Below are 12,863 nucleotides of genomic sequence, written 5' to 3'. Positions count from 1 at the left end.
ATACTCAGGAAAATGTTCTTAAAGTATTAAGAGCAAAAGTACCCAATGCAGATACCCCCCTGTAACTTGTGTACTGTTATATATTATATAATTTGGTTATTATACGGTAATGTAAAGGCAGGTTTTTTTATTCTGTTGTAGTTGGTTGTGGTGGAGCTAATTTTTAAAATATTCTAAATAGGACTAATAATAATAACTAATAATTATTTTTAATTATAATTATTATTATTTTTTATAGTAATTATGGATTGATCTGTTGCTTATTTTGTGATTAAATTTGGTTTTTTTTAAATCACAAAATCAATATATGTGTTTATCAGAATGGGGGCGTTCAAAACGTGTGAAATGAAAATAACGTAAAATATATATATATATATATATATATATAATTTATATTTATATTTTAAAAACATCCCTTAAAAATAACCAACCTTTCAAACACACCACGTTTCTCCCGATGTCACTTGAATGCAGCACAACGGCCGCCCGAACCTTAGCGACCTCTGGCGGCCGTTGGCGTCGCTGCATCACCCAAACCGCCCAACCGCCCAACCGCTACGTGTCCGCGCCCCCCGGCTACGTTAAAGCTCCCTGCGTCCCCCCCCCCCCACCGTCCTGCCACAGGAAAACGGAAAGAAATCGGCAACTCCAGCGGCTGCTCCCGTCTCTCCCGTCTCTCCAAGAGCATCTCGGGCTCAGACATGGGGGAAATCGTCCTGCCACGGCGCATGTTCCTCTGGTGCATGGCGGTCATCTATCTGGCTGCTTTTGTTTCCCTCTACGTCCAGATACCAGGTGAGACTCACAACTTTAGCTGCCTGTGTGGAAAAGCTAACGTAGCGTCACTGAACTTAATGCTGCCTTTAATGTGTGTTAGCCTTGTTAGCCGCTGTTAGCTGTCTTCCTCTCTCTCTCTCTGTGTTTTATATGTGGCTAAGAACCGCCTGGAAGTTTCCCCAAAGGTTTCCCTGCTCCTAGCTGAACTTTTACGAGCTAACCAGAGGGAGACCCAACCTGTTGTAAATACGCACACATGAGAGGAGTGTATTGTAACTACAGCACCCACAAAACCTCCTTCTTTAAGGAGCAGGGGGTCCAGAAGACGTCGCCAACGCCCATGTGTGAAAGGAAATGTTCATTTTTTTTTGTCACAGTAATTCATTTAAATATTATTTATTAAATATTTGCATTTAAAATAACATTTTAAAACTGGTTTATAAACCTGGAATCTGCAGTTGCCAGCCTATTGATTAGTTTCAGGTTTATAAATTAAATTAAACACAAGTAATTAATCTGGATTACATCAAACTATGAAGCATGTAAACACAGTTTAATATGCATGTTGTCTGTGACAGGCTGGCGACTTTAATCCCGATCAAAGTCTACAGGAGTGGTTCTCATTAGTTAGTTATTTATTTTTATTAATTTAAAATATTTTTCATATATATTGCAAAAACATTTTTGATAGTAAAGAAATTCCTATATAAAAAATACAGGACAGTGCTGGGCCATTAGTGTCTGATTTATAATGAAAAACACTTTAAATGCTTAATTTATTTTAATTGTTTATAATCCACCACTAAATGAATGGCAAACCAATTTTTTTGTCATCATGCAATAAAACCACAATATTGTAGTCACACTTAACTGCGTCTTTTTGATAAGTTGCACTTTATAATTTAGTGAGAAACATGAGTCATTCTGTCATTCTCAGTGGCAGGCAACTGCAGTGAAATGTGGTTTTTATCAAACTTAGATTTAAATTTTTTTTTAGTTTTTTATTATAATATAATAATTAGGAATTAAATTAACATTTAAAAAACAATCTCAGGTGCCCTCTACAGTGCTCAAGAGTATCCCACGTACCCCTATTTGAGAGACGCTGAATAAATGAGTGGAGAAACATATCACTAATGGTTTGACGTGTATAAAATGTTGTGAATTATATGCTGTGGCTTTCACAGGCGCTCACCACCAACACATCACAACACCAGATATGTTTTGGTGTCCAGAGTTGGAGACTTGACGCCCACGAGGTGTCCTGGATTTACGTTGATCCGCGTCTGTGTGTATTTCTAGGTCTCTATGGGAATGAGGGGCTGCTGCCTGCTCGTTGGCAGTTGCGGTACAGCGGTAAGCCTCTAGGGGAGCAGCTGCTGACCTCTCCCACCCTTCTGTGGCTGGGACCTTATCTCGGTCTGGACACGCACAACGCCATGGAGCTGCTGTGTCTCATAGGGGCCGCGCTGAGCCTCGCCGCCACGCTGGTGGAAGCCCTTCGAGACAGTGTGGTGTTTTTCTGCCTCTGGGCTCTGTACCTGTCCATGTACCAGGTGAGTATCGACCGTGCCTGGTTTTTCTCTCACAGGTTGCTGTAGTTGTCCCTTCTCTCACTGGTCATTTTTGTTTCTTGTTTCAGGTGGGTCAGGTGTTTCTCTACTTCCAGTGGTGAGTGATGATTTGTGGGTCTTTTTATTACGTTATTTGTTTTATTAAATTATCACCATAGTGCTGTAAATATCAGCAGTTTAAAAGAGCCGAAGATGGTTTTGGCAGTTTGCTGATAGTATTATGTCATCCTCAGTCCACTGTTTGTAACATCTCGGTAATGTTTGTCTCTGCTGCTGTGCAACAACACTGCAGACATCCCTAAAGTGGAACAACAACAACCCTTGTTCCCTAGTCCTTTCTGTCTGGCTATTCCTTGTTTCCTCACATTTCATTATTTCCTGTCGCTCTTTCTCCTTACCACCGTCCAGGGACAACTTGCTCCTGGAGACGGGGTTCCTCTGTATCCTTGTTGCTCCGTTGACGTTAATCAGAGGGTCACGAGGGGTCCGAGAGCACGATCGTGTGACCTTCTGGCTGATCCGCTGGTTGCTCTTCAGGCTCATGTTTGCCTCTGGTGTGGTGAAACTCACGTCACGTTGTCCCACATGGTGGGGCCTGACAGGTGTGTATGAGCGTCCTTAAGAGATCGCACCAGTTTGTAAGTAAGGATGCAGATTGGTTGCAGAGTGTGTTGGAAGGTGTACATCCCTGAAGAGAGGACATTACTGCAGTTTGACTGTTATTTTCTTTTTGTTAGTAAACTATTGGGATTAATTTGCTCTTTTTACTTCTTGTTGAACAGCTCTGACATATCACTATGAGACTCAGTGTATCCCCACCCCTCTGGCCTGGTTTGCCCACCAGCTGCCAGTGTGGTGGCAGAAGCTGAGTGTGATGGGGACATTCGTCATTGAGATCGCTGTTCCCTTACTCTTCTTCAGCCCACTGCGCAGACTCCGGCTCGGAGCTTTTTACATGCAGGTTCGTAGAAATTGCAGTTTATCAATTTGTCTCTAAATTAGTTTTCTCTCCTTTAATTTGCTCAGTAGTAGTTGTGTTTTGTGTTAACTTTGGATATAAACAAACAACTTTAGGTTAACATTTCTTAATGCAGGGTTTACCCCGGTTTGTACAGTGGTGAATGTTTAGATGGAAAGTTGCACTGCTCAAATTTCCCACAAACTACTAAATAATCTACATTTAGCAAGAGTTTGCATGTAAAGCATTGTACTTAGTAAAATAAATAGCAGCCTGCTTGTGTGCAGTGGAAGAAATAGTTGGTTAATTTTGGGTTTATTTCTTGTGTTAGGTGCTGCTTCAGGTGCTCATCATTTTGACTGGCAACTACAATTTCTTCAACCTGCTGACTCTGGCCCTCAGTCTGTCGCTTCTGGACGACCAGCACGTACACTTCTGGCTACGCAAGGCAGACAAGATCACCAACAACGGTATGATAATGATACTGGCTATGTAGGCTACACAAACAAGTGTAGAAAAATAAGGAAAATCAGTATCACTGTTCACACTTCTAAAGTTTTTAAATGGTAAATCATTTTACAGAGCTATAAGTTTTCCATATTTAAACGAAACATCTGAATCCTGCCTACAGAGGGACCCACATTAAAAGCTTGAATTTGGACCTGAGTTGTTTGTCCATTGTGCTGTAGTTCACTTACGAGAGTATCCTCATGCTCTCTGTGTGTGTGTGTGTGTGTGTGTGTGTGTGTGTCTCTCGCTCTTTCTCTTTCTCTCTCTCTCTCTCGCTCTCTCTCGCTCTCTCTCGCTCTCTCTGATCTGGTCAGACTCCAAGCTGTGGTCTTGGCTGTGTTACTTGCTGGAGCTGGCAGTCTGGTCTCTCATCATCTTTGGAGCAGTTATGTGCTTCGACCTTCAGCTGGATACAACAAAGAAAATCGTCTCCTCCAGGATAGGTGTGTTTCTGTTTGTGGTTGTGTGTGTGATTGTGCAATGTTTGTGGATAGAAACAATTGCATTTTTAAGGTTTTGTTTCATTTAAATTTTGCATTCTTGCAGCATTCACATACCACCACTTTAACCAGTTTCTGAAGACTGTCACTATCCCCTGTATCTGGATTGGTGTCCTCTCACTCACCTGGGAAATGGTCACATCCATGTTCAGGTAGGATTCTTCCTGTGTGTGTAAACCCTCTTATAAACTGACCTCCTGCATTATCTTGTTTAAATCGATGTAAGATAAAAACTATAATAGAGCGAGCGTTCATTATTTTAGCTGCGGAAAGCTATGACTTCCGTCTTTAACATCATCACGGATGGCGTTGTTACGTTACGTTCAAAACGGGGTGACAACACACGGAGGAGAGGAGCAGCTTAAAAATTACAATAAAAATGAGAATATCTCAAAACCTAAACAATTTTAATTTTTTGTGTCCATAAAAAGAGTTCGGTCTAGACCTGCTCTATTTGAAAAGTGTCCTGAGATAACTTCTGTTATGAATTGGCACTATACAAATAAAATTGAATTGAATTGAATTGAATTGAAATATTTTGTACATATTTCTACATTCAGAAATCTTCACTATATTTTTTAGTTTTAATTGAATAAAAGTTTATGAAAAAACTGGTCAAATTTATTTGATGTTTTTAAATGGTATAGTATATTTTCTATAGTAAGCTCTCATTTTTGTGAAGAAAGTGTATTTGAATTAATTTGTTATTTTTAAAGTATAAATTATGATTTAAGATATAAACTTAAAATGAATCTCACAGGATAAGTGTGAAGACTTTAGAAAAGTAATCAGTTAAAACAACCAGAGCGCTAATAGAGCAGCGGCCAATCATCAGGGAGAAGAAGGCGTGCGTGCGTGCGTGCGTGCGTGCGTGCGTGCGTGCGCAGCAGAAGTACAACAATAACATGTAATATGTTTTTGGTGTGTGTGTTTTTTTTTTTTGTTTAGGTGTGCTTGTGTGTCTGGTTTTCTGAAGAGGTTTTGTGGAACTGTCCAGTGGACTGTGTTTGCTGCTGCCACCGCTGCTATGTTCACTATCAGTCTGGTGGGTGCTGCTGGAAATACAGTAATGGTTGAACTTCATATCATAATGTGTCATGTAGTTGAACCTGGATTGATCAAAATATCTGTGTTTAACAATCCCTGGCTATATTTTTCCCCTTAATCTGTTGTAATAATATAATTTCCCAACTTTCTTTTTCCCAGGTGCCATTCAGCTACATAGAGTTTGACTCTAATGCCAGGTTGTGGCCGGGCGTGCGTCGGGCCTACGATCTGGTTGATCGCTACCAGCTGGTCAACTCATACGGCCTGTTCAGGAGGATGACCGGGGTCAGTGGGCGGCCAGAGGTTGTCATTGAGGGGAGCAACGATGGAGTGTCGTGGACGGTGAGAGAAAAAAGTTATCATGGACGAAAACAGGATCGAAATATGCCTGTTGATGATGACAGGGCCGCACTGCTAATTTTTCTTTGAGCATGCTGTATAAGATTCTCTGTAACTGTACTGTAGCACCATAGTGTACTGCTTCTCTGCACTATTCTTCATATCGGCGTCTTCTTTTTTCCCTTGTAGGAGATTGAGTTTATGTATAAGCCAGGCAACCTAAGTGCACCCCCTTCTGTGGTGACCCCTCACCAGCCCAGGTTGGACTGGCAAATGTGGTTTGCAGCTCTCGGGACTCACACACAGGCTCCGTGGTTCACCAGCCTCATGTACAAGCTGCTGCAGGGCAAAAGAGATGGTACGCTAATGTTTTTGTTTGCTGGGTCTCCTGTCACTCCTCCCCCAAAGGACAATTCAACACAGAATTAAACGGGGCAGAAAACTGCCACTGCACTGCTTTTCAGGGAGCAGAACTTAGTGCCAATTGGGAAGTGAATCTAGCCCTGGGTTATTGCATCAGTGCATCTGTGCTCACACTATCACCCAGTCAGGAACATTATGTGTGGAATTTCAAAACTTGTCTTTGGTGCCCCCAAGTGGAACAATCGAGAAAAGCACGCACTTCAAGCTTTGACGAGTGATGAAACCACAATAAAAAGTCATCTTAATTATTGTTTAAAACCTCATGTTTCACCTTTTTACACCGGGTTACAGGTACCAAAATGTTTCAGCCCACAGAGCACAGTGCAGAAAATGTTCTCTACCTGTAATGATTCAGTGTTAAATTACCAAAACAAGACAGTTGGGGTGTTTTTTTGTTTGTTTTTTAAGAACAAGTTGATCTCTGAAAGCAATGTTTTATGTTCTGCAGTGATAGAGTTGATCCAGACTGATGTGTCTCAGTATCCGTTCCACCAGCAGCCTCCCGCCTACCTCCGAGCCCACCGCTACAGATACTGGTTCACTGAGCCAAAGGCTGACGGGTCAGTGCTCTCTGTCTTTGTCCCTCTCTGTACCTTTGTCTGTCTCAGTGTGTTTTACATGGACTGAAGAAATCTGATAATACTTGGTTTGGGGTGACCTGAAACTTAGTACTAACATGATTTTTTACATTACATCAAAAAAAGATTGTGAATTAAATTAGTTAAGTGTGCATGCTGGCATCATGTTCACTTAATATTTCCTACGCAAACATACATCCTCAAAACCTCATCCTAAAAATGTTGAAGTATATTCTATATTATGTGAAGGTCACACATGGTTTTAATTGAACGTCATTATTGTACACTGTCTACAACTTTCCTGTAGGGAACCTCACATAAACGACAGGATATTTACTGATTAGCTGGTCTTTGTTGCAGTACATACCCACAGCGTTGGTGGCGGAGGGTCTATGATGAGGAATTCTATCCCACAGTGCACCTGGGCAACACCTTCCTGGAGAGCATGCTCAACCAATATGGACTCAAGGTAAATTTATATTTTAAAAATGAGATAGAAATAAAAAAAACTCCACCCCAGGATTGATTCATATTCATTTTGTCTGTAGGACAAAGCGCCTCCACGTCGAATATCCAACACCACTGTTGCCCAGGCGGTCAGGTGGGTGCGCTCTCAGGTCAGAGGTGTTCCTGCCCCCATACTAATCTGGACCCTCATTGTCTGCAGCACCACCCTCTGTCTGCTCCTGGGATTGCAAAACAGGAGTAAATGCACGACGTTGAGCGATCACACTGAAAATTTACCTGACTCTTCAGACCATTGTGGGAAGTCAGGTGAACAGCAGGCAGTTGAGGAGGAGGAGGAGGCGGAAGATGGAGAGGGCAGTGAAGATGAAGTTGAGGAGGGCGAGGGAGAGGAGAAAGACACTGTTGGTGATGAAGAGGAGGATGAGGCACAAGAGAAGGAGGAGAGGGGTAGAGGAAGAAGACAGGAAAGAAAAAGATGAGAACCTCGGAAAAAGAAAGTTTTGAAAAAGATCCCCACAGTAGACTGTTATCACCACCTGCCTTCTTAAAAAACAAAATGGCCAAAGGAATTGTTCTGTGTATATTTGTATTTCCAGATCAGCCAGTTATATTAAATTAATTTAATTTGCCTTCAAATGTTTGCCACTTTACTGCAGTGCATTGTTCATACTGTATATCAGTTGTCTACATCAGGAACAACTCGCTTACACCTACCTGGTTGGTTCTGACTTCAGTTGAACAAAATTAAATCTAGTCTGCAGAACAAATCATTTTGAAAGAGAGAAATATTAAATTAAATATATAAGGTGGGTTCTGTTTCAAGAGAGTAAATGTGTGTTGTTCATGTTTCTCTTTGTCTCCTGTTTGTATTGCGTTTGTGTGTTTGCATAAGGTATATTGTCACTGGTCTTTCGCTGTATGTACAGAACTAAAAGAAGTCTGCACTTTCTCCTTTTTTCCACAAAGGTGTCTTTTGTTTCTGCCAGTATTAGAAATGAAGCATCTCGCAAATTGTAGTACTTTTAAAATGTTTTTTATAACATATTAAAATACAGTAAAATAGAAAGGCTTCTCTGGAATTTATTTTTGTTGAAAATGTGTAACAATCATGATATATGTTTCTTTAATAACAGTGTAAGATATACAGTTACTTAGGTTATATTCTGAGTAGATAGTTGATAGAAATATATTCAGTGATCAGTAATATGTGTGTATAGGCATCAGCTGTTTTCTGACAACATATCTGTGTTGTCTCGTTCACCAATTCAGTATTCCAGGACAGTACTTGTCAATCAGAGACTGGTAGTACGGCTTCAGCTTGTCGACGTCAGGCAGGTCGGTGGTTTTTGTGTAGAGGTCAAATTTGCTGTGGAAAGGATGGAAGATGCAACTTCAGGTCAAAGCACCAAGTTGGGATAATTATAATAATAATAATAATAATAATAATAACAGGAAGATACTCACTTGAACTCTTGGACCCAGGGCAGCATGCGCAGGTCTTTGTCATTGCACAGATGCATGTAGTCTCCGTGAGAGTGCCAGGGGTAGAATGAATGGAAGCGAATCATGTACAACCCCTAAAGAGACATAACTGAGCCTGTGAGCACTGCAGGTGAGCAAAGAAAATCCTTGCACCATCGTTCCCTCCATTTCAACTGTGACATTAATTGCCCAAAACATAACTTTTAACAATAATTTAATGTAATTATTTACTCACTTCCTCAGGGATAGAGCAGTTGTTGAACTTCATAACTCTGTAGAGATACTCTGAAGACAACAATGCAGGAGTTCAGGTAAGGTATTGTAGATAAATAGGCACCTCAAAAGTTATACTGGATGTTTGTGCGTGTGATTAGTTAGAGCAGAGTTTGTATGTATCTCTTACCATCATGGCCCCAGGACATTAGCACACTGTCGAGCCCACAGTTTGGTTCATAGATGCCATGTTCAGTTCTAAATAGAGAAATGCATAACAGAACAAAATACTAGTACATCAAACAACTAGCCTATAGGTGCTGTAGATAACTAGTTATGAAATAAACAGGGCTAGGAGAGAGAGAGTAATGTTAATGGCATTATAACATTATGGGGATTAAAACTGATGGATTATGGACTACAGATATCAAGAAGATATTTTAACAATGTTCTTATGTGTTGTTACAGAAGGCAAAAAACTGGCACACAAATGTGATGCCAAAGTGTAGAAAACTTAAAATACATTTCATTGGTAGGGTTTATTTTTTTCTTTTTTTTCTTATTTAGCTATTTCTTATCTGAAAGTCAGGACACATGCTTTGTGACTGGCTGGCTAATTGTCATAGCTTTCCTTTATATAAAGCTCATCAGACTTTCATTCACAGACTTTGGTAATGTAATATGAAAAATACCAACTTGTAGCTGGGATTTTTGTCATCTGGGTTATCCAGGAAGGTACTGTCTCTGAACACAATGGAGTTTTGAAACTTGCAGCCCACTGGGAAGGTGTCGCCTACTACAGCCCACTACAGAGCGCATACACAGCCTGCTGTTAGAATAAATTATATATCCATATATATATACATAAATATACAAAGTTAGAGGTTATTGAAGGGTCGTAGAAATATTGAGATTGTGAAGACAAAAGTGTGACATTAAGGTAGGACATTTAACTTATATTCCTGTGTTGAACCTGTTTCCTACCTGGGGTTCATCCCAAAGAGCCATTGTCTTCCCAACATCATGGATCAGACCCACCAACTGGAACCAGTCTGCAGAGTGACGGTGAATGCAGATGTTTACCAGACTTGTATATGTGCCTGTCTCTCTCTCTCTCTCTCTCTATCTCTCTATCTCTCTGTATGCTACCTTTGTCTGGGTGTGCTTGGCGGATGCCCTCAGCAGTCTGGAAGGCGTGGAAGGAGTTGGGGAAGTCCACATCAGGATCAGACTCGTCCACCAGCTGGTCTAGGGACATGATGGTGTCCATCATCCCCATCCGAGTGTGGTTGCACCCCGTCCATTCATAGTGCTGCAGGGAGGTAAGAGTCACAGTATTGATGGGGAAATTTTATTTCTCAAACATGATAGAAAAGCCTCTGAACAGCCCTGGAAAAAAAAGCTTTTTGAAATATTGCTTTCTGTTGAATTTTCAAGGATAATGTGATCAGATTTGCCTGGAATTAATTTGAAAATCATATTATTGAAAGCTTTTGCTTTGTTCAAATGCATAACGAAATGCATCCAGTGAACAGAAATAACAGTGTCATTATTCACCTGCAGCCATTCATATTTTACGTCAAATTCAACTAAAAGGTCTTCTCCTCTTTTAATATTAACAATATTCTCCATGACAGTCCCAGAGAAATGACCATGGCTTGGTCACTAATATAAAAACAGGAACGTGTCTCTTTGTAACCTTTGAGAAATGAAAATGAGGTTAGTTAAACAACATTTGGTCTAGACAGAATGTCTGTTGGCTCTTTATGTTTAGCTTTCACTTTAGAGCGCTGGATGAGTGACGCTCATGATGTGTTTGCTTAGTCTGACAGGATCCCTTGGTCATCTGGAGCAAAACAAATTTACAAAATACAGAGTTACATAAAATAGTGTCACTGATATTTGAATTGAAAGCACCATTAGATTTAATTTTAATTTTATATTGGATATGTTTTTCTCCCCCAGTGTCTCAGTAAAGACGATTTTAAACAACATTTGGTGACTAATTTTTGTGCACATGTTTCTGATTTGCTCACCCTTTGTTTTACAAAGTCCACCGTCTGGTTAGTGTGCATCAGCTTGTATGTGTTGAACACACGGTCAATTAGGCTTCCACTCTGAAAGACAAACAAATGCAATACAACAGATTTACAGCATCTCATGTTTATAAAATTCTATTGAGCTACTCCACCGGAAATCTTCTGTAGCAGAAATGTTTTTTTGGCAATCCTCGTGACCACACACACACACAGTGTCTAGCAGTGTACTACATCACTTTTTTTCCACAGTCACAAAGCATGATACAAGCTGAAGATTTTTTCGTGCTGGTAGCACATACACTGACCCACCAATTATTTAGCCCACCTTTGTAATCTGATTTAACATTTTGATGGAGTTACCTACCGTTACTGAGACGGCAAAAGCATTTCATAAGAAGTGTGATCATAAACTGGATTTTATAATGTGTTATTACAATAGACTATCATATGAATTAAGGAAATAGGATGTCAACATATATGCACCACTTTTGAAGACATAATCAGTGAAAATGACTAATGATTAAAAGTTCCTGTGACAGCCAAACTACTGTGCGGTCTAGCAATTTTGATGTACTGCAAAATATACCAATAATTGGTGCAGAGAGAGAAGGTAAGTTAAAGCCACCCTCCAGGGACAGTCATTGAAATGACACAGCCTCTCAAAATGCGATGTACTGTAAGATTATGATGTGTGTGATTTAGGTTTTTAACAGGGGAATCGTGGCAGCCGCAGCTCTGCATCCAGCCCTCATTATAATTGAGATTGACTAGGGGAAGTAATCATAGATCACTTCCTGTGAAAAATTGTTTCCGAAAAGCTTATTTATACGCTGCACTCAGTTGTAAGGCAGATTCACATCTCCTGAGCAGAAAATAAAGTTAAATTGTCCTCTCAGTCTGAGTATCTAGTCCACAGAATAGGTACATTTTTACCAATTTCCTTAAACCCGAGATCAGAGTTGTCTTCTTTTTAAAAACACTTCTAAATAAGCTCTCTTTACATATGTGTCCAGTAGTGTCTTTGCATATTGTAAGACTCCCATAATTGAAATAACGGTCTGTGTTTCTCATGTCTAAATGAATGCAGCATTAAACAAGAAGCGCTTTCAAGCTTACCTCAAAGTTTCTGTATTCTTCCTTCTCTTTGGTTTCATTCTTTTCCAGATTTGGCCGATATGTCAGAGATGGGTCTGGACCCTGTGTTTGAAATGACAGCACAGAGATTTACAAGCAGTTAAAATAGCAAAATGATGACAGTGAAAGCATAGCCTTTGGTATGTATTTAAGCCACACGTACGATGCTGATGACCCTCATGGTTGACAGATGCAGTCTTGTGTTGTGGATTGTTGGTCCTCTGGAGCTGACTGAACACTTCCTTGCCCATATATATACCCTGCCTGTTTAAACTGTAATGCTTTCAGCCTGCTCTCAGGCACATGAAGTGTACACCAATATCCAGTCACACTTTAACCAAACTTCACCTAATGGGGTACCCTGTGTTGAACCTTGGCCTTGTGTATTTGTGTGTGTGTCCATCCCAGGAAGAGTTTTTCAATAATCAGCAGGTTACCTGTTTGGACTGATGTAGAATGACTCAGTAGTTCTTTGTTCTACAGTTTTTGTTGTTGCACTTTTACAATGATTTACAGGTATTTATTTCAAAACATAGAGTAAAATATACGTTATTGTCCCTATAGTGAATTTTGTCTAGGACTTAAATGCTGCATAACTACAAAATACACACAAAAAGAAAACAACACACAAATAAAACAAAACCAAAGAAGCTTTTAGTGATACATTTTTATTTCTGGGCATTGACCCCATTATATAACGCATACAACAGGATCTAACTGGTGATTTCCTGGAATCAAATGTCCTAGTTTATTGTATCAGTAGGATCAAACAAACACAGGTGACTGCTTAGGAGGAAACCTGTTCTGTTTGCTGGACCAGG

The 12,863-nt window shown here is 40.1% G+C and overlaps 2 protein-coding genes across 2 annotated transcripts; one reads left to right on the top strand and one right to left on the bottom strand.

Moving 5' to 3' along the window:
• Positions 1-606: 606 nt before the first annotated feature.
• Positions 607-8,240, top strand: lmf2a (lipase maturation factor 2a). The gene is made up of 14 exons (XM_051382284.1): positions 607-795; positions 2,080-2,333; positions 2,420-2,448; positions 2,760-2,953; positions 3,134-3,312; positions 3,641-3,779; positions 4,134-4,262; positions 4,366-4,471; positions 5,268-5,364; positions 5,526-5,708; positions 5,895-6,063; positions 6,577-6,688; positions 7,067-7,175; positions 7,255-8,240. Exons 1-14 carry the CDS (start codon positions 702-704, stop codon positions 7,651-7,653), a joined length of 2,193 nt encoding a protein of 730 aa, XP_051238244.1. The 5' UTR covers positions 607-701; the 3' UTR covers positions 7,654-8,240.
• Positions 8,235-12,369, bottom strand: miox (myo-inositol oxygenase). Its single transcript, XM_051382285.1, has 10 exons — positions 12,206-12,369; positions 12,025-12,105; positions 10,906-10,986; positions 10,019-10,181; positions 9,854-9,921; positions 9,566-9,675; positions 9,060-9,127; positions 8,892-8,941; positions 8,639-8,751; positions 8,235-8,540 (listed from the first exon to the last, which is right to left on the bottom strand). Exons 1-10 carry the CDS (start codon positions 12,221-12,223, stop codon positions 8,432-8,434), a joined length of 861 nt encoding a protein of 286 aa, XP_051238245.1. The 5' UTR covers positions 12,224-12,369; the 3' UTR covers positions 8,235-8,431.
• Between the last annotated feature and the right edge of the window lie 494 nt (positions 12,370-12,863).

This window comes from Dicentrarchus labrax, unplaced genomic scaffold (assembly GCF_905237075.1).
Source record: "Dicentrarchus labrax unplaced genomic scaffold, dlabrax2021, whole genome shotgun sequence".
NCBI lineage: Eukaryota > Metazoa > Chordata > Actinopteri > Moronidae > Dicentrarchus > Dicentrarchus labrax.
This window is presented reverse-complemented; position numbering and strand designations above follow the sequence as displayed.